The 26462-nt window shown below is 41.1% G+C and overlaps 1 protein-coding gene across 1 annotated transcript in view; it reads left to right on the top strand.

The window, feature by feature from the left end:
• LOC139210938 (stromal membrane-associated protein 1-like) overlaps nt 1-26462 on the top strand; it is a 93321-nt gene that overhangs the window by 43505 nt on the left and 23354 nt on the right. The window contains exon 7 of the mRNA XM_070841151.1: nt 20283-20346. Within this exon, the coding sequence (XP_070697252.1) occupies nt 20283-20346 (64 nt within the window). The remainder of the gene's footprint in view (nt 1-20282; nt 20347-26462) is intronic.

Genomic DNA, 26462 nt, shown 5'->3' with positions numbered 1-26462 from the left:
TCGATGAAAATGCATTTACCTCCAGACTCTTTGTATTTTGCTACACTGTCTTCCACTATGAACATTTCAAAGCTTGTCCCAGCTGTGATGTCTTGTTGCTGCACTTAAAGTGCTTAAGATCGACTGATTCATCCTTCATTGGCATATAAAAATGAATCAGTCAGAGTAGGATACATCCACATAACAGACTGATTGATTATTTGACTTTTGAATTCTCTTAATCTTCACTTGGATTGAGATAAAAATACAAAGGATGTAAAAGAAAGGAACGCACAAATGAGTTGATGTGCAAACTTCACTTATCTCACTTAATGAAAATAAGCTCATTTTTCTTTTAAAAAAACAACAAAAACAATTAAATTGGACCCTAGAGTATCCAAAATATATCTTAAAGTGTCTCCTGCCGACGTTCAAAAGTAGGGAATCACATTTTCAATGCTTCAAATTTCATAAACTAAAAAGAAAAAAAATCTGAAAATAGGTGCAGCTTCATCTTCTACTTACATTTGCCATATGTGGTCATAAAAGCAATATGGAGGCTACATAAGAGGAAAACTAATTAGAAACTTCCTGTAATTTAGCTTCAATCTGTGCCACCTGTCAGCAAGAAGACTACAGCAGCAGCAGATTAGAGTCACACACACAGAACAGCTACTGTATGTAAAGAGCTAAACTGCAGCTGCTGTGTGTTAACAGGCTCCCTTCGCTGGTCTTGGTCATGCCACGGGCAGATATGACGGCTGGGTGGACTGCAATGTTGGCAACTGAGATAGTGGTCACTGGTATATCCTCATAGAGCCTCTTATTATTAAGAATGTATGGTCATAAAACAGTCAGCCTTGTGGTGGCTCTAGAGGAAAAAGGGGTCACCAAAGTCATTAGCATTCATCCTCTGGGGACCATTAATGTCCTCACAAAATTTTATGGCAGTCCATCCAATATTTGTGGAGATGTATCGGTCTGGACCAAAGTGGTGGACCCACTGATCCACCAGCGTTGCCATCCCTGGAGCCATGGTGCTTGTGTGGCTAAAAATAGCCCAGTGGAAGGTAAGAGTGGGAAAGGGAGGATGAATGTGCTTCAGCTCTGAAAACCGGGTTGCAGATGCAAACAAATGATCAACTGTTTTGGCAAATAAGCTTTTACCTGCTTGTTTAATAATCCTTGAGAGAGAAAGGAAGAAAGACTGCCTTGAATTCGAAATCAGGCTGCAGCCTCCCTGTTGACCTGCAGATATGATTTTGATGTATGTGTGTGCTGTGATACATGTTGCGAGGATCTTTCCTGTGTGTGTGTGTGTGTGTGTGTGTGTGTGTGTGTGTGTGTGTGTGTTTGTCCTGGAAGAGATTAGTGGTGTTGTGCAACTTCTTTTCTTCTTCTTTATCAGCCGAGCTCCTGCTGTCGATGAGCCCCAGTGTCAAGGAGATATTTGAGGACATTTCTGGTGTGTGTGTGTGTGTGTAAATGAGAGGGAGACTTGTTAGTCTAAGTGTATGTTGATGTACTGAAAGCTGTTTAATCTCTAGCATAGCAGGAAACATGCTGACAGCCATGTTTCTCACTTGTCTCTCACTCACTTCCTCCTTGTCTCTCTCTCTCTCTCTCTCTCTCTCTCTCTCTATCTCTATCCTGTCCTCCTGTTCTCACCCTTCGGCCTGCTTCAGTTTGCCATTTCCCTCTCTCTCCAACAAAGACATACTGTACCATCATGTCATAACTCTACCATGCAACCCCATTTCTTTCATCTACACACACACACACACACACACACACACACACACACACACACTCACACACACAAGCTTTAATCAGCAGAAGTCTTGCATCTCCTTTCACTTCATTTCCTTTCCTTCTTCAGAGAGGTTTATACAAACAGCACTTTGGCTTTTCTTTTTTCATATATTACTGAGTCAATTTTAGAGTCTGAAGGAGGCCACTACCAGTATGGATTTTTTCAAGGCTGCTTCTAATATTATTATACTCTTAGCTGCCAAGAGACAATATTTTTTGCTGCTCTTCCATATTTTTAAATCACACATTTATTGTGGCAGAAGAAAAATCTTAATCTTAGAATTTAATGTTGTTCTGAGGTTTATATTAATAGCAGGACGGGTGAGCATTTGATATTATGATGCTGCACGCAAACACTGCAGTATTGATAAGTTACACTTATGACAATATTTAAGGGTAATGCAGGATTTATAAGGGCAGAAATTAAGCGGCCATTTTCCACACAGCTCCTAAAAATGCTTTTTAACTTCCAAATTCACCAGCACAATGATTCCAGTAATGAGAAGCAGCGTGTGACATATAATAATTGTAATCAGGCAGCGATCTCTCTGTCTCTCTCTCTCCCTCTCTCTCAGCCCCTCTATCCCTCCCGCTGAAAAGGTAGAGCACCAGAAAACGTAACAGCTGTGGAGTTATATCACACAATGCACACGATACAGCTGATAGCAGCGCCTTACTTTCTGTTATGGCGAAGCATCAACACTCCCAGAGACATAGACGTTATCGATCTATACCTGTCCAGTTCTCCTCACGCCACAACTCCATTCCTCTTCTCTCACCGTTATTCCCTCTAACCCGAGCCTGCTCCTGATCTCTTGGACGCCCAACAGGCTCATAATTATACGGCTGTGGTCCATCACAGTTGTATGAATAAACATTTACAACCTCCTCAGTATCAAAATTAGCTTCAGATCCATTCATTTCTATTGTGTAGATCTACTGCTCTCGTACGTACTCGCACTAAGGCTTTTTCACATGCGGAAGTAAAATTCCCTCACAAAAATGATTCCAAGAGTCACTGTAGGGAATACATGAGAATATTTGAATGAAAACCTAGTTCGTAGATCGTTTTCTTACATATTGATCGGATGGGGTCGCCGATCAATATGTAGGAATCAATAAGCTGCTCTTAAATGTAGCTCAGGGCCAATGAAATGAAAAAGAAAAACTACAAATACTAGACTAATAATGAAACGACATGGAACCTTGAAAAATATCTATAACAGCAACAACATGTGTGTAACTAAAAGCAAATATTGCACATAGTTTGACAGCTGTAGGCACTAAAGAGTATTTGAATGATTCTGTGGAGCGTCTGGAAGCTCGGTGCACTTTTTAAGCTGCTAGAAAACCACAAAGAGGGGCCAACCTCCTTGTTCGCCCCTGCTTTCCCTTTGCAACTCCTTAAGGTATGTGAAAAAACAGAAATATTATTCATAGCATGTTGCTCGTCCTGATTAAGTAATTCTAAAATAAATGCTATACGAGTTTTAATTCAGAAAATGATTGAAGCATTCCTTATTTCCCTGCATTTTTTTTTTGTTTTGTTTTGGGTGCTGTCCTTGGACTTACTGAATCCATACTGGAATCTTAATTTAATAGAGAAAATATTGCTAATGAGGCCACGGTACACTCACAGCGCAGTGAGCTATACGGTTATACTGATCAGCATATTGTAGAAGTGGATGGCGCCTACTCTTAAGAAGCCTGCTGAAACACATTGATTTTTTTTTATAATTGGTGCTGTCTCTTGCAGGTCTTTAATCAAGTGTACTAAAGTATAGATTTTTTTTCCCAAGCATACCATATCACAGGTGTTCAGACAGATGTTAGGCAGTGTTGTTCCTTCACGGCGTGTCGGTCTACTCTGATAGTAATTGAAACCACAGCATGTCAGTCCCTTATCACAAGTTTCATTTGTTTATCTTAACAAAGACAAGGGGAGTCACAGCTCTAGAAAGACAAAGACAGACACATCACACGATCTCTTGAGGCAAAGGTGAGATATGACTGAATCAATATTTAGACTGAGTAATGGAGACAGGTCTGGAATTAAGTCATTTTTATGGCGAGGCCACTTTGCCCCTCAAATCTATCGGGGCAGCACGGCCAAAGTGGAAGGCATAAAGGTAAAAACCAATGGTGCAATGACAATAAGTGATGCTACACTGTATCAAGACAAAATAGTATACAATCAACAACCAGGAGATGGTGTATTCAAAGACATTAAACAATAAGAATATGATTAGGCAAACATTCAGCTGAACACAGAGGACACTGTGACAAAATAGTGATTTCAATGTGTAAAAAGGGTAAATATCAATCCATGAAATATGAAAAGTAATCCAATTAAATTACTTACAAAAAATGTGAAGTGTCTAAATGTAAAAAGTAACGTCAATAAAATTCAAAATATATTTATCAGCAGCTACAGAAAACACTTCTCTAATATATAGCAGTGTCCTCACATGGAGCTGTGACCTGACGAGCTGCACTGATCATACTGTCTTACTTCCTGTTGCCAGTGTTGCTGTCGTGTTTTTGCTGCTTTTGTTTGGCTGTAGTACAATTCCTGTCCTGTAGGAATGGACAATTTCAGTATTTATCCAAGACTCTTTTGCCTACTTCACCATGTGCTTTTCCGTTGCCTAAACATAACCAATATGCAACAAACCGATCCTGCTGTAGTTGGGACAAGCAGAAACTGTAGGGAAAACAAATGAAGAACATTGTCAGTCGATGTTTTGCAGATATGTTTGATATCAACATTTTGTGACCTTTTGCATATAAATCTATTCAAAAGGATTACTCATCTTCTTCATTTAAAACATGCTTCTTTCATGTGTTGTTGTAAATTACTAGTAATGAGCACGCTGCCGAGGAAACGGGATTAGTCACCCATATTGAAGCCAGCGAGCCCACAAGAATCATCTCAAATGATTTTTGGCATCGCACAAGATGTTTGAATGAGGTCCAGCAGAGCATATGGCCTCTAAATGCAGTGAAACAGTCTTCTGTTTATCTAGTGTCCTTTTGAAAGCTGAAACTGATGCTTTTGTGCTAGGGCGGTAATATTTAGTGCCAATACTCGTTTTCTCATGTGTGCCCTTCTTCATGTCCTGTTGTTTTTGCTTGTCAGGAAAACCTGTTCAACAGAATTTTGACCTTCAAAAGCCTCAGAAATTCTCTCCTCACAGACTAAATAAATACTTTTTGTGTTTTCATTGGAAGGACAGGCAGGGGTGATGTATGTATTAATTGACAAGTGGAGCTCTGGGATATGTTGGGCATTTAAATGAAAAATTAACTAGGAGCACTGACTTCTCTGCTCAGCCATCTTAAATTAAATGGTTATAACATATTCACCATCTGAGGTTATAGAGAAATCTCCATATCAGAGATGATCGTCTGATTTAAAATTTAAAATGCACATAGGGATGGTTCGGGCAAACCTATAGATAATATGGATAAAGCTGAATACAGGTGTAGATATTAATGTAAGCACTCACTCACGACATTCAGCCTGGCAGACACACTAGAATATCAAGTAGTTGTCTTTTTTTTCTCTGTCTTCAAATGAACCATTTTTATTTTGCTTGATTGGGGTTGCCAAAGCTCAACTTTGTCCCCTTCTCCACACTTTAAATCAAAGGCCTGTAGGCACCAATTAGACTGCAGCACTGATTGGAAGATGGCGTCGGAGTGTGTTTGTGTTTTATGTGCTTGTGTCCTCACATGGATAGAAAGTTGTAGAAATCCTCTAAAATTAGGCCATTTGGCTGCTCTTTTTTAGGGTTTGAATGGAATGGAAAAGATTAGGATTGCATGTGTGTGGTGGTAAGGGGCATGGTTAGTTATTTTTTGCAGCCCTATCAAACAATCTCTGTCAAACTGTCTCTTTCCTGTTCATCCAGGGAATTGAGAAAATTACAGAAGCTACCACACACCTCAATCAATGCATCAGTCAACAAATACAATGTGGGTTAAACTATTGGAGAGTTTTTATAGTTCATACTTGGATTTGGGGACATTTGTTTACATGTCGTAATGCGCAAAAAACACATTATTGTTCTCATAGTGTGCATACTGCTCTTATCACTGTCGTCCTGAAGGGCTGTGGTGGGAGGACATGAAGACTGTTGTTGGGTTTTTGCAGCTAACAACAGCGGACAGAGAGGTAGATTCAGGTTTTCAGTGGACCGTCAGCCTGCTGAATGGGCAATGCCCCAAGCGGCGCCAAATCTAAATCCTTCACACACATTTACTTAAAGTTGGCACAATAGAGAAAGAGAGACGATGGTCTTTTTTCATAGTTTGAGGGCCCCTAGACACACAGGAGACACATATTTCTTTCGAAAAGACATTGAAAAGTGTATTTTGCATAATTCGTCCTTTAATATTTTGGTCTGCAGTTTTATTTTGAAATTTCTGTTCCGGAGTATCGTACCTCAGGGGAGACTTGTGCACTTGATCCACCATTGACTGGATTTCCTAATGGTAATATACTATACAGCAGTTCCATGACGGTCATCCCAGCCAGAGTGGAGGCCACCACTGTTGGTGGCAGACAATTTCTTTTCAGATAACACCTGCCACATGCCAGGTCTTAAGATGAGAAGATTTATTTATAAAGTACACATGTGAAAAGACAGGACAACACTCGCTACAAAAACACACCATCCTTCTTTGGCACAAGTGACTCCATTACTCTCTAGTTGTCTTCAGTCTCTCCTGACCTCCATTCATCTCCACCTCTCCTTCATTTGTCCCTCCCTCCATCCCTCTCCTCTTCTCTTTCTGTCTAACTCTCCACATGTCTATCGCTCTCTCTACAAACACTAAATCACTGTCGTCCCGTCGGACTGCTGGCGCATGTTGTCTTTTTCTTTCAGCCCATGAATAAATAATCAAAGAGAACAAGAGGCTGCTTTCCTTCATGGAAAACACTGGCACTTGCCTTTGTTGGAGATAGAAATGAAAGAGTGTGTGTGTGTGTGTGTGTGTAGATGTGCATGTGTGTATCTTTGTTCATTCAGTGCAGGGATTTGGGGAGTGTGTTATCGCTAGGTGCTCTGTACATCTGGACTGAGTTGGGCTCTCAAAGGTTTCCATGATTGGATGTGACACACACACACACACACACGTACACACACACACACACACACACACACACACACACACACAGCATATCTGTGGTCGATTGGAGTTAGTTTGAGCGGATGGTGTGAAGGGCAGTCAAAGGAGCACCATTCTGTGACTAATAACGTGACACACACACACACACACACACACACACACACACACACACACACACACACACACACACACACACACACACACACACACCACACACATAGAAAGAGATGCACTCTGAGGTCTAGCAGTCAAAGGATCAATAGCGTAGCCACAAGGTGGCTAATCAATAAGCTGGATTTGCACCGCTGGAGGAAGAGAATCAAGCCTGTTTCCAAGAAAACACACAAGACAGACAAAATCATAAACGCACAAATCCAACCTCTCCCAGATGCACAAATACACACACCAACACGCTCCTCCCCCCATCTTGTGCACACACAAACACATCTCCCCCACGGTGATGCAGCAGAGCCTATGTGCCACCGAGACAGTTATGTCCCTGCTTACCTCTCCAGACAGAGGTAACCATGTTTGCTGATCTACTTGGCATTTATAGAACTGTGGGCTTTGTAAAATATATCATACAACAGATTTATTGCCAGCTATAGACGTGTGTCACGGCCCTGCTGTTATGTGCGCAGGAGAGACTCCATAACCTGTTTATTTTGACAGCTATCACTACATATTGAGGGGAACAAGTCACCGAAGTCCACTCACCTCCAATATCCTCCGAAGGCTATACAGTCCCTGGTGCACTGCATATGAACAGTGCACGCAGCTATTTGTCGTCCATGTTTGTTTTGGTACAGTGACAGTATTCTTGTGGAATGTGCAGGGTCATCTATACTGGACAATATAAGGATTGGTGAGGTAACAGCGTCTTTCAAAGACTAAAATTCTGGACAAGTTGGTGGAAACCGTCTTCTTGTGTGGTTTGCCCAGCTAGTGTTCAGGTTTGTCCCAAAGTTAAGTCAACTTGTCAATCAGTCTAATTAACGTAACTCAGAGGTTTTGCTCGGTACCCAGCTGCAAAGCTCTGATTGGCTCTGCTGTTTTTCTAATCACGAGATCAACCATCAAAAACAGCAGCAATTAATGAAAAGATCAGAGTTGTGGGCAGTGATTCAGAGGTTTAGAAGTAGGCTAAGTGCATGGTGTGATTACCATAAACACATTAAAACATCATAGTACGAGTGCAGTAATAACACATTTCCTGTAAACCTTTCCATTGGCAGAAGCTCCAGAAATAAAGAAGTGATAATTGCCAAATTTGACACAAATAAAATGGAGGGTGTTATAATTTTCTTACTGCCTTGCAATTTACTATCATTTTACAAATTTCTATGAATGTCTCTAAATTAAATCGGTAAGCGGTTTAATATAACACTACAGCCCTGGGTTTTTATCATTTTATGGCACATCTATGTTTTACAAGTAAGAAAGCCTTGTGGTTGAAAATGTGATAAGTGACCTTGAATTAGTAATACCTCTGTCAAAGGGAACCGAGAGCTTCATCCTCAACTGCTCAATTGGCTACTGTATAAGTGGGTAGTTAAACAAGTGGGTGTAAATATTCAGTCATATTCATGTGGAGCACGGAGGTGAAGGAAATATTACTTTTGCTGGATGAATGAAGTTCAAGCATTATTCTGCTTGAGAGGAATACTTTCAGCAAAACGAATGGTGTAGAGATGCATGAAGACAGGCAGTGAAACAAAGCCAGGCGAAGACGGTATCGGTATAAAATGTTACTGAGGGCATTGAAGAGCAGAAGCTGCTGGCTGATAGTGTTTTCACTCCTTATTTATGCAGAGACTTTCCATTTAGTTTGTTAGTTTTAATTTAGTTTGGCTTATTTTTGAACAGACCCTAAAAATAGTTTGAAAGTAGAATGCGGTCCAACCTGAGCCCAACGTCTCAGTGTTACCGGAGTGACCTCCTCCCCAACACAAAGTGTCTTATAGATGAAAGTGCCCTTTATTATTTGAATAATGGCCATAAAAATCTGTCTATATCATCCAACTGTGTGACGTTTGTATTTGTTATACCCAGTGTTGGGAAGCTACAGGACATTTACAACCTGAATTGTATTCAGTCAGGTATGGATCAAATAATATTTTGATATGGGCGTCAATTAAGAATTGCGTCACTTATGTACTGTAGGTCATAGTGAGTAATAGTAAGCCATCAATGAACTGATCTTATAAGTAGGAAGCTGGGGACACCACTTCCTTTAATTAGACTTTAGCTAAAATGCTGCACAGAAGAAGCCCTCTGGGTTCTGCAAACTTTCACCAGATCTGAAATAGGCCCATAGACATTCAGAGGGAGGATGATTAGACCTGACAAACCCAAATAGACAGAGAACACCAACTGGCAGCAACATGATGTGCATCGATTAATAGGCCGTGTTTAAAAAGAGCAGCAGTCACATGTCATGTTTCCTGCACCGCCACTTCATCTGTCTGCCTCAAAAATTGACTTTGGTTGTCTTCTTATTTTGTTCTATCGTGGCTCATTTGTGATGAGAGCAGATGAGCCACTTTGGATCAGTGTCTTTGTAGACATATTGACACACAAACCCACAGCAATGGGAAAACCACACCCGGACTTGGGAGGTGAATCTTTTAAGAGTGTATTACTCAAGCAGTGTTCATTTTACAAAAAATACAATTCAATGATAGCCTTTTTTTCATGACAAAATATGACAAAAACTAAATTAAAGGTAGAGAATTATGATTAAAAGTATATATTTTTTGATATATAAAAAATAAAAACTTAATAATGTGAAAGACAGATGAACAGACAAATAATGTGAAGGTTTTTTTTTGCGGAATCACACACTCCTGATCAGTAAAATATTTCCTCCGCTGTCCAAGATGTCTCCTGTGTAGGAGCTGATTTAGCCACTTGGTATTTTAAGGTTACTTTTAATGAGAAACCTCTCACCTAAACGAGTCACTTCTGTCTCTGCCAGCTCTTGAAAGAAACAGACTAAATTCATCTCCAATCCACCGGGAAAGACGCAGCAACAAAACAGCTGGATCAAACATGAAAACATGCAAGAAGCAGCACGGCATTTGCTGAAAGGTAGCTAACGTAACTTTATTAAGTGCTCTGGATGCACCGTTAATGTTACTTTGAGTTGGCTGTCTTCTGTGCTGCTATCAGGGTGAATGAGTTCCAGGATTAATGCCAGCGGTCAACCATCTAAACCTCCCCCTAGCTGTTTGTAAAGAGATATCACTGTGTTATCTGAGGTCTTAGCTGCTCCTCAAGGTAAACCCACACAGTAAAGAGTGTTTGAAGACAGCATCTAAATGATCAGCAGCTCTGCCGTGGAGAGAACAGGTAGCTGGAGTCTGGAAAAGACCACTGGATTTACTGAGGGGAGTCGGCCTGTTGTGTCACTGTCAAACAAAATGAAGTGACTTAACTAAACTAATATACATTTTTATCTGAAACACACACACACCTGACTGTAACCTGGCAATGGCCTTTCTGTGTAGAGTTTGAATGTGCTCTGTTTGGCCATGCAGGTTATGGACACACTGTTGCCATAGCCTTCCACCAAAGCTGGTGCCCTCACCGCTGACTTATCCTAAGTAGTCAGGAGGTTCAAATGCTAAGCACAGAGGGACTTTGTGCAAATGAAGTTCTCCTTCCTTCCAGTACCGTACCAGTCTCATCCACACTCCAACATGATATCACCCACGATCTCAAGCTGCTTCAGCTGGCTGTCAATTCACACATCCAACTATGAGATGCAAAAACAGACAACACACCAACTATCTTACAAAGAAATATCGGGCGATTGCTAACACACACACACACACAGTGAGTCACATGCAGACATACTGTGCACACGCTTAGACAGCTTTTTCCATCGCACACGTACTGCACACACATACACACACACACACACTCACACACTCACAGTCCTGTGTTCACCAGTGCAGTAAAGTCAGGACACCTTATGCAAAACAACCTTAAATCCAATTAGTTGCCAGTGGTGGAGGCAGGTTTCACAGCAGCAACATGAGGTCCAGTCCCACTCACCCACAGTTGGAGCAGGGCTTGAGTGGGAAGAGACGACCTGACTAAACTAGAACACACCTGCACAGTCACGCAAACACACTTTTGATCTCTAAAAGGTAAGAACTCTGACAGCTGAAGGTCCCCAGTAGATCGCCAGCGCAGTGTTCTGTGTTAGTACCAGGATGCTAATCACACGCATTGCACATGCCTTTCCCAAATCCAACTGTGTGTGTTCCCTAAATCCATGTGTGTGAGAGCCTGTGTCTGAGTGTGTGTGTGTGTGTGTGTGTGTCAAATCCAGTTCGTCAAGTGTGTTCCTGAAGACACGCTGGGTGTGTGTTCCTTGTATCGAAACAGCTCTGTGTGTGTGTGCGTGTGTGTGCGTGTGTTCCCTAAAGCAAACAAACTCTAACCTGAAGCTGGCTGCCACTTTCTCCAAAACACAGCCTAACAAGATTCTTGATGCTCTGAAGTCTCTCCTGTTTAGTGACAAATAAGATTCACTTCTGAACACACAGAATACCCTATTTAAACTGGTGAGTGTGCGTGTTGGTGTGTGTGTCGGTGTGTGTGTGTGTGTTCGTTGCCAGTGTTTTGATTTGATTAGGTATTCTTTCCCTGAGCAGCACCGTCACGCTTCAGCCGCCAGACCACACCGTGACCTTCCTCAAACACTCAAGTGTGTGTGTGTGTGTTTTGTTTGTGTCTCTGTGGGTGGAAATATTTGTAAAAAGAGTGTGTGTGTGTGTGTGTGTGTTTGGTACCAATGTGTGAGAGTTGGTTGTATGCATTACTTGAATTTGTGTTTGTAGTTTCTTTTTATATGTAGACTGTGCACAATGTCATTGTATCTGTTTGTGTTTATGCATTTACTTTTCTCTCTGTATCAGTTTAAATGTGTGTGTGTGTGTGTGTTTGTTTGTTAAAATGCAATAGGTTCTCCATGTCTGTCAGATAAATGTAACTGGGTGGAAGAGATGCCTGCGTGTGGCAGCTTAAAATCTCCTCTCTGTGACAAAACCTTTTAGATTGTGTGTGTGTGTGTGTGTGTGTGTGTGTGTGTCTGTGTGTGTCCGTGCCACCAGCTGAGTGACAGATCGTGTTGAATGGTGCAGAACTGCAGCAGCCCGGCACACTTAACAGCCTCTGACTTACTGCGGTGCCACACAGACAGACAGACACACACACACACACTCTGCTCTGTGTTTCCGGGTAGAACTGGGGTGCTGCTGACTTTATGATATGGATATCTCAGTCTGTATTGATAATGCATTTTCAACACACTTCTCCTCACTCCATGCATGTACACCTCAAGCACACTACACACACACACACACACACACACACACACACACACACACACTGGCCTTCTGCCCACTTGTCTCCTCTTCTCCTCGCTCGGCCTCCTTATCTTTCTCCTCTTGTCATCTCCTCAGTTCATCCTTTGTTTCTCATCTTTCTTTGTCATGAGTCATCCTGCCATCTCTCTCTCCTCCCTCCTGGTCCGTCTCTCTGTCTTTGTCTCCTTCTGTCATTTATCTTTTATTTTAGCCCGTCCTCCTCATCAACATCCACCTCCTCTTCCTCTCCACCTTCCCTGCTTCCCTTCCTCTTCATCTTTCGGTCTCCCTCGCTCCACACACACTCTCCTCGTGATTGCCCTCTGCTCTCCTTTCTCCACGCTTTCCTTTTTTTTCCTCCCTCTTTTCCCTCCCAGACTGACCTCCTTATCCCCCTTTTCCTCCTCGGTGAACTCTCTTGTTCTCCCTCTCTTTCTCCTTTTCTTACCTCCACTGCAGCTGTCTGTCTTTGGCATCATGGGCTCATCCACCCTGTGGCAGTTTTATTATTCTCTTTTATAGTGTTAATAAGGCAGCTGTCAGCTACAAGAAGACCATCCACACCCTGCAGCGCTACCACAACTACGGATGTACTACAGTACTACCGCACTGCTGCTAGTAACACTTAACTTCTGCTAGAACTGATTCCACCAGTACTATGATGTAGTCTCATCATACTGTCTGCATTGTTGCTATTAGTTGTTTTTTTTAATAACAGAAATACTGTTCTCATTTAAGCATGAACGTCCTTTCTTCTCCTTGAGATTATTCCCTTAGAGCTCCTGGAAAGCTTTCAATGTGAAACATCAATGCCGGAGGTAGCTAAGCACAGAATGAATAAACAGCAAAGTAGAAGTGGTAAGAATGAATTAGCGAATAAGTACAATGTGACAACATGACTCAAATCCCACCTAGCTCTTATGGAGATTAGACCAAAACTTGTCTCAGAATCAACCGGAAGCTGGTGAAGAAAGCAAGTAAGTGTATCTTGAGTTGAGATCATTTTGTCGTACTATTCTCATTCACTAATCAGTTCTAATCGCTTCTACTTTGCTGTTTTTTTGTTCTGTGTTGAGCTACTATCAATGCAACACCTCCTGCACAGATTTTACTCATTAAAATCCTTTCAGCAGCTTAAAGGACATAATCCCTCCCTCTCCCGGTTGGTTTCTCAACATCAGGAGTAGTGGAATTGAGAGCACTGAAAGTTACTTCAAATTGAATTAATGAAATGAATAAAGAAATAATGGATGAAAAGGTTGAAATGGAGGAAAGGTTGAGTTTATATTTTAAAAAACAATGAAATGGAGAAGCTAATATCGGTAACATCAGCCAACTGTTGATGTGACTATCAACACAGTAAAACTACTGATTTCACAGTAAAGGTCTCCTATTGTCTTTGCTCGTTAAAAACAATTTGTTTTTGAACAGCGTGCAGAAAGTGAAGATTATCAGCTCTAGTTTGAGACTAACAACAGTGGTGGAGCAGAAAACTGTTTGTTTTATATGTGGAGCATCTGAGTGATATCAGTTCATGTGATTACTAATAAAGGCCTGGTTCACTCTTCATTATAGAGGTAAATAAAGCTTAGAATTGGCCACTGCTGCTGCTATAGTATTACTACAGTGCTGCTGCCACACACATGCTTGTTAGCTGCCCCGTCGACTGCTGTCTGTTTTATGCCTCCCTCAATCATCCTCATGTTTATTCTTCCTTGTTCTCCTATTCGTCCTCTGCTTCCTGTCCCTCTTGTATTTTGTCCTCTGTATTTCTCCGTCTCTCTCTCTCTCTCTCTCTCTTGCCGCTAACCAATTTGCAGCCCTCGTCTCCAGCTCGTCTCCTTCCACGCTATTTGTTTTCCCTCTCACTCTTTTAGTGGGGTTTGCTCTTTGTTTGTTCCATCACCTCGCGCTGCCTCTCTGCAGAGGATAAGACGTTTGTTTCATCTGCCTCTCGTACATGTAAAGGAGGACAGAGGGTTGTGGTGTTGCATAAACCTTTTGAGTACAGTCTCTGTAAAGGACGGGAGCGGCAGGTGGGTTTTATCAGATGTCTGTCGGTAAGTTTTATGGTTTCCAGGTTTCATTTGTGCAGTGGTTGTTAGCAAACGCACTGCTCCCCAGAGTTCAAATGATATTGGTTTTTGAAAGTCACTACAAATATTTTGGGGCTGAAGCTGCTGATGGCTGCTGTTTTACGCCAGTTTTCACTGATTTTGATTGAGTTTTTTTCTAGAGTTTTTACAGCATTTTCCCTTTACATGATAGTGTACCACAAAGAAAGACATGCGGTGATAGAGAAGGGCATATTATGTAACAAAGGTCCCCACACCAGGGACTTTGTGACAGATGCTGCACATCTTAAGGCCCCTACGCTGTGCAATTTTTGGCTGTCTCAAATGAGAGTTGACGTCTTTGAGAGAAATCCAAAGTGGTTTTCCTTGATGACACTTTGAGACAAGCACGCAGATGTCTGCTGGAGAGATTTCACCACAAAAGGCGGTCTATGTCAAAAGTGTCAGTGTCAAAAATTTAGGACCAATTTCTCACCATCTGGCTTGTCTCAAAACTGATATAACTGAAATACAGTTTGACCTACCTTATTAGACAGATCTCACAGATGTATGGAGGCCTTTAGACCACCATGGCAGAACCCTGTGCCTATGGCAGAAAATGCATGCTCACCCCTTAACAGCAGATCTAGAATTAAGAATTGAGCTTCTGGCTGTGCTCTTGTATGTATGTATGTATGGGTGTAGTACGTTTAGTTTGTCTATTTTGTGCGTCATAAGTGATAGATGGAAATTTGAGCTGTATTTCTGAAGAAGTTGGAAGTTAATAAAAGCAAGGTAATACATTCTCTTCCCTTAGAGTGAAAAGCGTTGCAGATTCATTTTGGACCAGTTTCAGACTCCAATAGATCTGTTCTTTTTTACTATGTGCTACATGCAGTGGTGTCAGGGTGATACGTGAGTGTTCTGTGATTCAGAAATCTTATATTCACTATCTATTTCAAAATTTAACCACTGCACTTGTACAGATTTGACTGATATGTTAATATATGCTAATAGTTTGGATTGAAGTTTCTGCTTCATGCCATGTGCATTGTAGATATCTATCGAAAATGATCCTTAGATTCAGACTGAGCTCAGGGAAATTCCTTTTAGGAACCTGCCCTTTAGATTTCACCATGAACACCACATTATTTGCTCATTATTGTGTTGTCGTTCAGCTGCCTTGACAGTAGCCTCCTTTTTTCTTTTCTCCACATTGTTTGGCCTGCTGTTGTGCAGGTGCTGAAGATGGTAGAGATCAACAAAAGCTAAATGTCATGCCTCTGCGTGCATGTCCAGTATGCTGTTTTCCTTTTGAGATGCAAGTCTCTACTGCCCACATAATATAGGCATCATGCAGAGTACAATGTACACAAGCTGCTGCCTGCTCTCAACTTGCTGCTTATCATCTCATCAAGCACTTTTTATAATAGCATTATCTCGTGCTTTGATGTAATTAAGATGCCACAGGTACCCGAGAGATCTTAGGTCCAGTTTCATGTACCTCATGAATATTTATATATAGTATTAACATTTCTGGCAGCAAGCTTCCTTATCTTGATTAATTCTTTGCCTCATGGGTCCCTTGGTGTTTGTTTCCATGCTGGCCGTGACATAAATATGAAAATTATTTGAGTGAGGAATAAGACGATATGATGATTACATTTTTGTAACATTAGGCGTTAAATCTTTTGCTCAAAACTTCTTCTGGAAACTGGAGTGACCGAGTAGCCTCATAAACTTGTATGGTTAAACAAAAGGTAAATGGGACTCAAAGATTCCTCACTGTTGCTAGAAATAAGTGTAAAATAGGAGAAGGTATTAATTAGAAATAAAATAAAATAGTACAAATGAAGTCACAAATTAGTAATGCACGTTGTAAATACAGCATAATGTACATTCCACAGCACCAGTTCAATCAGCACAATAATTTAGTCAGTTCAGACTCACCACTGCTTACTTTGTCTTTTTAACAGAAACATTGTGCTTATTTTAGCTTCACAGTTCATCATTGACCTTGGGATCATGCACTTTGAGCTGTTGAAAGGTTTTTAATTTGAAATGTCATGTGCTGAAAGTGTTATATAAATGTTAAATGGACTGTATTATAGTGTTTTACAATAATTTGCTTATTATTCACACACACACACACACACACACACACACACACACACACACATAAGGCAATGCTGTTTGGGTCAAAGCTAGTGAGTAGTCCAGCAGTATAAAGGCCATAGTCCACCCTGGTGGGCTAATCGTTCCTGGTAGACTTCTCATGTGAGACACAGAGTGTTGAGTTTCATTGACCATCAAAGTAGCCACAGCTGGAACTGATTCATATTTGCATTGTTGTACTAAAGGAATCACTGCTGTGAGCCTTGGATGGTAAAAGAAGACTCAACAGTTGTTTACTGGCACATATTGTGTCTTGGCTTCAGCAGAAGCTGTTGAGTACATGAGGGACAAACTTCCAGCAGACTCTGCCCCCACTCAGACGTTCAGTGTGACAGCTGCCAGCTGATTGCTTTGTCTGCTGTGTATTTGACAGCAATCTGATGTGACAGCAGTCATCAGAGAGTTTGTTTTGCTCACTGGTTTTCATTCAAACCTGCATCATCTTCCTCACTGAAGACTCTATTCACCTGTTGGGGGGGGGGGGGGGGGGGGGGGGGGGGGGGTTCGGGTGGCCATCGACTGCTGCCCCCCCTCCCCTCTCCAATTCCACTGCCTCTCTCTACGAACATAACTAGTCCTGACACCCAATCACAGACTGTCACTAGCCGTCTTTCAGCTGCGTCACTAGGTGTCATCCCAGACAAGTACTGGAAAACCCAACTTGTCTGTCAGTGTTTCAAAAGAATATTGGCAGCATGTCTGTTCAAATCCCTCTGAACATACAGCTGGGAATTTAAGCTTTTCATGCAGAGTGCCATTTAGGATTTTCTTATTTCTCTTTTCTCTGTCTCACAGCAGCTGTGTGGGATGAAGCACTGAAAGGCTATGTAATCTCATTTTTGTTACACTGTGCATGGTCTGAAATGTCTGAAATCAAATGGACAGGCATACCATGAAATGCTTTTCTTGTTGCTCTCTCTCTGAAAACTCTCTTAATTGAGATCTCTGGACTTTTCTGAGGAGTATTATTGTTTGGCCAATATGAGTTTGGATGATGATGATGCGTGCACTTCTTGTTTTTGTTTGAGCATTGTGCTTGCACTGATAATGATGATATTATGATATTTTGTGCCGAAGATTTTTAGGTGTACAACATTTCAAATATAGTATTGTTTACCCAAAATCTATGATTAAGGATGCGCCAATCTCATTTGCCATATCTGTACTGGTGCTAACGCTTGACAACCACATTAGATACACTTTTTTCATGTTTTTATAATATTCACCGTTTCCTATATTATACGTAAGAATCATTCTTAGAGATGCACTCAGTGAGGTCCACATATTTTAATTTGATGAAAAAAGATGAGTATTGGATAGTTATACATGGATGGGGAGAGAAAATCATAGATTGGAGCATCCCTACTAAATTTGATCAAAACAGTTGTTAAATACAATAATTGTTGTACAATATAAAAGATAATCATGTGACCTGGCTTCAAAAGCAGTGCTAAAGAATTTATCGTTGGTTTAACAGCCACCATTTAAGGAGGCAGGGAAAGGCAAACCCTAAAATGTCCCATTTGCTCTGATAAGCCTTTAAATGAATAAATGCTGCTACTAGAGTTTTGCATTAGTTCAAGCAGAACTGAAGTCATACTTTTATTAGCAGAGTGGAATCAGCTGCATCATTTAGGCGTCACTGCCTGGCCGTCCAGCTGACTAGTGAAACACTAGTAAAAGTGAACATTTTATCACTGACCACTCAGCTTCCTCCATCACCCCCAGTCTCCTCCTCATGTCTCAGGCTGTTGGCATTGATCTTGACTTTACACCACTAGGATCTAATGTCCATGTACTTGTCAACAAGATTTGCTCCCCCAGCAAAATTTTTGATTTCCTCAAATAATAGCCTTTTTTTCCGCCAACTCTGAATATAACCATTTGCTATAAATGGTCAGTGTCTTCACCCAAGTGACTCTGAAGGAAATAATTGTTGGTTTGTCACTGCATTCTTTGGGATACCAAGGGCTCCTGTGCCACTGCACCACTGTCAACATGAATACATACTGTAGCACCAACCAACCTTGCTGTACACACACGACCTTCCTGCTGTGATTCATACAACCACAGTTCAAGCTTAGCTGCAGTCCTAACACACATCAATTCGCAACCAATGCATTCCTGATTAGGCGTGGACACGGTAATTGTTTTCATTTCCTTGGATTGGAACGACATTGAATTTAATGTGGTCCATCGATCTTTTGTTGGGGGGAAATTGGGTTTGTTACTAGCGTTGTAGATCTCTGATGGCCAACGTGTTAACCTTTTATACTCCCTCACCACATTTTTTCTCTCTAGTCTCAGTCTATCTCTATCTAGCACCACTGTCCCCTCTTCATTCTCCTGTCTCATTCTCCTACCCTTTGACTTTTACTCTCTCCCTCTTCCTCCTTCCCTCTACCTGTCTTTTATTTAGTTCTTTCATCCCTCCTATTCCTCCCCCCTGTCCCCTTTTTTTCCAGCTTTAATTTGCTTTCAATTTAAAAACTCACTTAGCCTGATTGCTTATCAGAGACAATATTGCCAATGCTGCTGACAAACAGTTAAAAGGTTTAACCAGCAAATACTTGGTTAAATTACTCTATGACTTGACAGATTAGGCAATTATTAATATTGCTGTTGGCTGTCAGCTTATTAATTTACTTTAAGAAAACATCTAAAGAGGATACTCTGCATTATTTTAGCTGTGCTGTTATGCTTTTTTACTGTTTATCATTGGCAAAAACCTGAGAAATCTGCCAGAAAGCAAGACCTCTGTTTGGTCTGGAAAAATAGGGCCATCTTTCTGTTTTGTGCTATAAAAATTGAGCAGTTTTCCTGCCAGTTGTAACTTGGCACACCACATTAAATGCAGAATGAAGAACGTCGTGCTGCCTTATCTCTAGAAAAGTTTTTTTTTAATATTATGAAGCTGCTGTTGTTGGCTTGACTAATCATCAATAATGTGAACGGTGTCACTCCTATTAACAGGCACACAGAGAATTACCATCACTGCGGTTCACTTTGGCTCCACTGAGCATTTTAGCTTCTTTCAGCTCACTGTTTTGGTTTCATGGCATGCCCCTTTGCTGTTTGGGTTCCTTTACACTGTTCCTGTCAACCTCCAGCTACAGCCAGCAGTTTTCACTGAAATTCTCTACAAAAACTCACAATATGATTCCTATCCAGTGACAGACAGTTAGCAGCTAGCTGGTGAACTCAAGCAGCCAAAGAGTCAGACAGGAGTTGGTGGAGACCAAAACAGAGCTAAAAGGAGTGAGTGCATAATGAGTTGCATAACTGCCACCAAGTGTTCAACAAGAATGTTATGCCATGCATGTGCATATATGCAGGATAGTAGAGCACAAGATACAAGCAAAACAGGCCCTTAAAACAATGCTCCATAGCTTCAATAGTGGTCAAAAACTCCACAGGGTCCCTTTAAACAAGAGAACCCTCAAACTCTTTAGAAAACTCTATTAGGATATACTCGATGACCTGCATAATTAAGAAATAATTAACAACATCTAATCATCAAATCTGCATTGAACATGAGTAGTTATTCTTTAGCTATGCTGAGGTTGGGACCCAATCATACAATGTGGCCCGTCGGTGACATGGTCTATCTAATATATTACTTTTTAATAAAGGTCTGTGTCAGTTTTTTGTGGATTTGAAATAAACCGTTCACCCATCATTGCTCAGGCAAATTGGACATACTAGATATATCATACTAACTTTTTACTTTTCTCTTTGTCTTTCTCAGCAGTCAGAGTGTAGAGCCAGTCCCAAGGAAAGCACAGAGCCGGCCGTGGACTTGCTGGGCCTGGGTAAGGCAGAACCAACTTTCTACCATCTTACAAAATAAAAACCCAAACTGTCAAACTGTATTCAGAGGTCTGTCTAACATATCAGATATGTAAATCAAGTCATTTATGTTGGGTGATGTAATAACATTTTTAGGTTGAATTGCAGGTTCAGTTATATGTGACATTACAAGGGCAAAGGTTCAGTACTGTCAGACTTTATCTGAATCATGCACAGAGACTTTATTATACCATCTGGCAGTTCATGCATCATTGGTGCCTTCAGACCGCCATGTCCGACACAACTGTGAGCAGATTTTAGTTAAATCCAACAGCCCAGTCGTGTACTGGAATATCTCATTATTATTTAATATACAGTCGGCACAGGGAAAGTAAAGAATTTTGATCTTTGGGGAATTTGGGCAGCATCAGTTCATTTTATAACTGAAAGACTTTGCTAGAATTACTGTATAATTCTATTTTACACCCCGTATTACTCACTTGAGTAGATAAAGACTTATTGCATTCAGAAAAATCAAGTGCAATGATTAAGTTATGGAAATTCTTGGAACATTTCTTTAGTGGTTCAGTCCTTAATCTAACAGGAAGATAATTGGAACGGGTAATTAAAGCGTGGCAGTGTGCACTTGCCATCTCAAAAGCAGCAACCTGAAAATCGGATAGTGAGTAAAGCCTATATAAGAACTACAGAGCTACAGAATGGAGCTGAAAGGTGGTTTTAGGAGAGGGAAATAATTAGACTTAATTAATGTTTGTGGCTTTAAAATTTAAAGCAAAAGTAAAAAGAAGTTTAAAAAAAGTACAAATTTTGCTTGCCCTTTATTTCAGTGAAGAACATGGTAAGACGTATTTCCTTATGGCCACAAATGTGTCGTCGCCTCCTTTTGGTTTGTGTAAAGTTCAATCTCTTTTACCTTTGACCTTCCAAATCCTTATGTTCCATCCAATTTTGAAGGACATTGACTATGTTTACATGCACACAAAGATTCCATTATTATTCCGGATATGACAATAATCCAGATTTGTTAGGGGTCATCTAAACAGCATATTCTGTTTGAGTAAACTGAATTAGGCCTTATTCCAATTGGAGCATTTTCCCATTAAACATGGGATATGCTGATATTATTCAGGTCTGCCTGTTTACAGTCAGCTCTGTGCGTTGTCATGGCTGGGGCACAAATGTGTCAGCTTGTGTCAATGAGCACAGACTGAGGTTGTTTGACTTTTGTTAAACTAGTTAGTTTAGACTATTTACTGTCATCTGTATGATCTGAACAAAACGTGGAGATGGGTAACCTCGGCATGCTCCCCAGACGTTGCCCCACCCAACTCCAACCAGGCAACAGGTCTATTCAGCCACAATGATTGAAAACTCCTGAAAAAGGAATCTGTATTGCCCGTTTATTATCAGTTCATAGATGTAGATTTCCAACCTGATCACATTTCCTTTACATCCAGAATGCATGCATTTTAATGGTATTTCTGCCTAATTGAAGGACAGCAGAATAGCTGGAAAGATCGAATGCACCAAGGATGTGACATTCAACAAAGGTCACAAGCTGGATTCAAACCTGTGACATTTTGAGTACACAATGTGTGTCCTGGCCCGTTAACCCGCCAGGAGATTCTGCTCCATGTTTGTTGACCTGAACAGTAAAAACAGAGTAGAAAAAGTCAGGGCTGGTTCAGGCTTTTCACCATGAATTTGTAATATGCAATCACCGTGTGTTTTCCCAGAGCGAGGCTGTACTGTGTCAGACTTAGCTGAGGGTAACCTGCACTGACAGAAGAAAGCGTCAGTGGATACAACATTGATCAAACATTCCCAACCACAGCATGGAAGAGTGAGAGTGGACGCCCTGCTATAAATAGCCAATGCTACACACCTTGCAGCTATGTCAAGTGGATGAGATTTCACACATAATCAATAAGTCAAATACGTGGCGGTTCGCCTTCAGCACTCACAAATCCCCCCCCCCGTTCCTCCGTCCATCCCTCCCTGTCTCTGGTTACCGTACTCTGCAGCTGTCAGAGAGCCACTTTCTGCCTTTGCCTCTGTGTGTGTGGTTCTGTCAATTCCTCCTGTTCACTGTAATTTAGTTTAGCAGGCTGTGCTGGAATGAAAGTAAAAACAATATTGCGTCCAGACAAGCATTTTCAACACAAATTCACTTTCCAGCCAAACAAATTGGCGCAAATTGACTTATTCAATTTCTAGGAAGGAAGGCTTCCTTTGACCACAGCAACATAAAAACACACATTTCTATTTTTACACAACAGCGTTCGCTATAAGCGGAGACATTATATTTTTGGGTTGTCCGTGCATCCGTCCATCTGTCTGTCCATCTGTTAGCCTGACCCATTCTCAATGAAAGCGATATCTCAGGAACGCTTTAAGGGAATTTCCTCAAATTTAGCTCAAACGTCCGCTTGGGATGAGCTGACTGAATTTGATGGTCACTGTGACCTCACAAAACACCTATTTGGCTATAGCTCCATAATCCATACGCTAGTTCTGACAAAATTTCACACTAATGGCCTATAGGATAAAGTGATGAAGTCATGGCATTTTAACAACTTCACTGTGACATCATAATGTTCTGCAAGAACCATTTTTCAACGCCATAACTCGGGAACAGAAGGGGAGATTGTGACCATATTTCCTCTGAGCTGTGCTGTGATCATCTGTGCTGCTGGGTTTAAGATGTGTGTGAAACATCCACCTTTTAGGATTTGTAGCTTCTTCGTAGCAGCATCCATATTTGAAGCATCGACTGCTGCCATGTCTAGAACTTAGTGTTCTATCAGGAGCAGCTTTATTGGCCAGGCATGTGAACACATACAAGGAATTAGTCTTTATTCCTTGTTTCTCTCAATTAACTAACAAAATAAACAAAGCTTGAGAGTGTATCAGTTTTATTTATATATCCTTATATCACAAATCAAATATTTGCCTCAGTAGGCTTCACAATCTTTACAGCAAACAATGTCCCCTAGAAACATTTCTTCACAGCTTTCACTGCATATATGACAGACGTGCATGTAAACTGCCTCTTGAATGGTTAGTGGAGGAATACAACCGTGAGGTGGTAATTCTAGTATGTATTTTTTCTGGTTTTGTTGGATTGCTTTGCCGTCCCATGATGAATAAATAAATAGATCTCTTCAGGAGCCACTGAATCAATTCCAGAACCTTTTACTGATGGAGCACCATCGTCTGTTTGTTTCTGTTTTGGTCGTCTCCACATTCCCCCTTCACTTCCAACTCTGTGTTTCTTAAGCGTAATGGTCGTGACATGCTGAACTGACACATCGAGAGAGAATAAACAGGATTCTTCCCTGCATGTTGTCTCCTCTATTCCAGCAGCATGAGTTCACTGGCAGGATGACAGTCCCTGTTTTGGTCCCTTTGGCTTTACCTCTAGTAAAAATGTTTATGCACCAATTGAACACAACATACACTAATTCACAGAAATTATTAGAACTAGAATTTGATACAGGACCCCTCAAAGCTACAAGATTAGGGAATAATGCAGAAATGAACAAATTGTTAATTACACTGTAGTGGTGCAGATCAGTCCAGCTGCTGAAATCAGTTGATATGATTGTGTAATTTTGGGCCCCTGGCAGTCTGGGACCGTAGTGCAGTTGATTACTACAGGGGCTACTGTACATTTTGCCATAATTCAACTTGAAAGAGTAACTTCAATAATTCAATAATCTTTTTTGTACATATTTTTTATTTTCAAAATGACTTGTTGGCACAGAAAGTTCCAGAAGTAATCCAATAGATTGCCTCAGCCAGTGGCGGCCAAAACGGACTTTGGGTTCTTAAGTGTTAGTTCAAGTGTTTTGTTAATGAAGTTTGGTGGCTTTGAACCAAACAATAGAACAGCTGCTTCTGGTTAAACAAAAGAATCTTTTGTTTGTCTCTGTATGAATCCCTTTCTGTAATGTTGCCAGACACTTGAAATGACAATCTGAACCTGTCGGTGGCCAAAACAAGCATTTTTAGTGGACGTACTTTGATCAGGTGCAGTTGCCCCAAAGGATTATGTTGCAGCCACTACATCCCATTTCACAGGTGCCTGCTGAGTCAATCTACAGGACCATCTCCCCGTCATTTCAAACCCAAAATACGTAAAAATACTTGAGTTAAGCTTTAGCAAACTTGAACCATGTAAACAAAGTAAGTGTTCACTGTTTCTGTCTGTTGGCTGATGTTTGTGTGCATGGAAATGTCCCTCTGGTTACATGATTGTTTGAAAGGCAGGCTGTTCAATCCATGAGAATGTGTTTGTGCATCAACTTGCCAGCACCATATTACACAACTATTACATCATCTGCTCACCATTTGATATCATTGCACATTCAGGTACCCCGCAGGAGGTGGGGTCTTACTGTCTTTATCACCTGTAAACCACCATACTGTAACTGTAGAAGGTCATTTTGTGTCCATTTCCCACAATGTCCTATCTATAATGACTCTGTCTACCAGTAGCTAATGACCGCGGTCACCAACAGGGCTCCAATTCCTTTTTCTAGACTCACTCGCCAGGGAGCAGGGCAAGCTTCCTTTCATGCCCTAGTTGTGACTTGTGTTTTTGGAAAAAGTGGGTTAAATTAGCATACTTTTTGTTTATGGCTGTACCAACACTTTAAAGACCACGATCCAGTGAATTTTAAGCATTTTGACCATTGGGACAACATAATCATAGAACATTTTACATGTGTGAAATCAAATTAGAATATTGCATTAGTGCAGGGCCTAATCAAGTCAGATATATCACCAAGGCCAAGACCTTACTGTGACAGCCCCCCACCGCTGAATGAGGTCGCTGTATTCATTGAAGATACTGGAGAGCTCTGTATGTATGTGTGTATCTATTGGTGTGTATGTGTGTGAACGTGCTGGGGGCAGAGGGATTCGGGGTGATTATAAAACACACCCCCAGCCTGAACTATTGGTCTGTTTCCATGGTGAAGTCGAGAGTGCTCTCGAGAAGTGGCTCCATCCCGTAATAAAGGATGGTGGGCACATTGCCCGACATGGCGGTGATGATGGGCCCTTTTCTCCCCGCGGCTCATTTCCATAGCAATGGGTGAATGATTCTTTGGTGAGAGAGGGGGGATTAGAGTGGTAGGAGGGTAATTGATGCACATGAAATCCTATTTTTCTCTGTTTTATTTCAATATGTAACCATGTGACTCACACCTGTCATTCATGTCATCTCCTAATACTCATAGTCATAAAAGGATTTATTCTTCAAGCACTTTTTGCAGCCATTTACAAAGTGATTTCGCTATCAAAATAAAAGCCGAGCTCATAAATGACATGAAAGCAAGATGAATAGCGGGCAACAGTCAACAGATTACATATAAGGATGGAAGACGTCACAATCAAAGTCATTCTTTGAAAATGAGTTTTAATGAGTTGTTTAAGAGGATGTGGAGTGGTCTTTGTGGCATTCTCACAGTAAATGGTTTTTCTTGTACTCTGCTGTCTGGCTAAAGGAGCTCCATCTTGTTCACACTTAGAAAGGGCTAAATTATGGATGTTTCATCACTGGTTATATAAATGACCTCCGCTGCTCACTTGCTCGCACACACACACACACACTTCTCACTCTCTCTTCCCTTTCCCACACTCCCTCTCCTCCCCCTTTCTGCCGCTCCATCACTGTCCTTCTCACTTGCCTGCTGTCTCTCCGGGGACTGTACATCGTGTACTGGGAGCACCAGCACCACAGTGAACAGGTCTCTCTGGACAACAAGGGTCTTGCATATTGATGCGTTAGTTTAAACAGCGTAAAGATCAGACATCTTTCCGATTTGGCTAATGTGTTTGAGCTGAACAAGAGACAATACACCCATCAGAATGAAAACACTTACATTTGACTCTGGCTGCTAAAGATCGAATGTGTCTTCGTTGGAAGTAACTATCAAACGAGGCTGTTACTGTGCCAGTTACTTAATGAGAGTGAGACGAAAAGAACAATGTCAATCTCATGTCTCAGTGTTTAGTATGATGCTGGATGTTGGTATGCTGCTGGATGCAATTTGGATGAGCTTAGCTTAGCTTAGCATAAAGACACAGCCAGCCCGGCTCTGCACACTAC

This window comes from Pempheris klunzingeri, chromosome 12 (assembly GCF_042242105.1).
Source record: "Pempheris klunzingeri isolate RE-2024b chromosome 12, fPemKlu1.hap1, whole genome shotgun sequence".
NCBI classification, from domain to species: Eukaryota; Metazoa; Chordata; class Actinopteri; order Acropomatiformes; family Pempheridae; genus Pempheris; species Pempheris klunzingeri.
The sequence above is the reverse complement of the archived record's forward strand: the minus strand, read 5'-3'. Positions and strand labels throughout refer to the sequence as shown.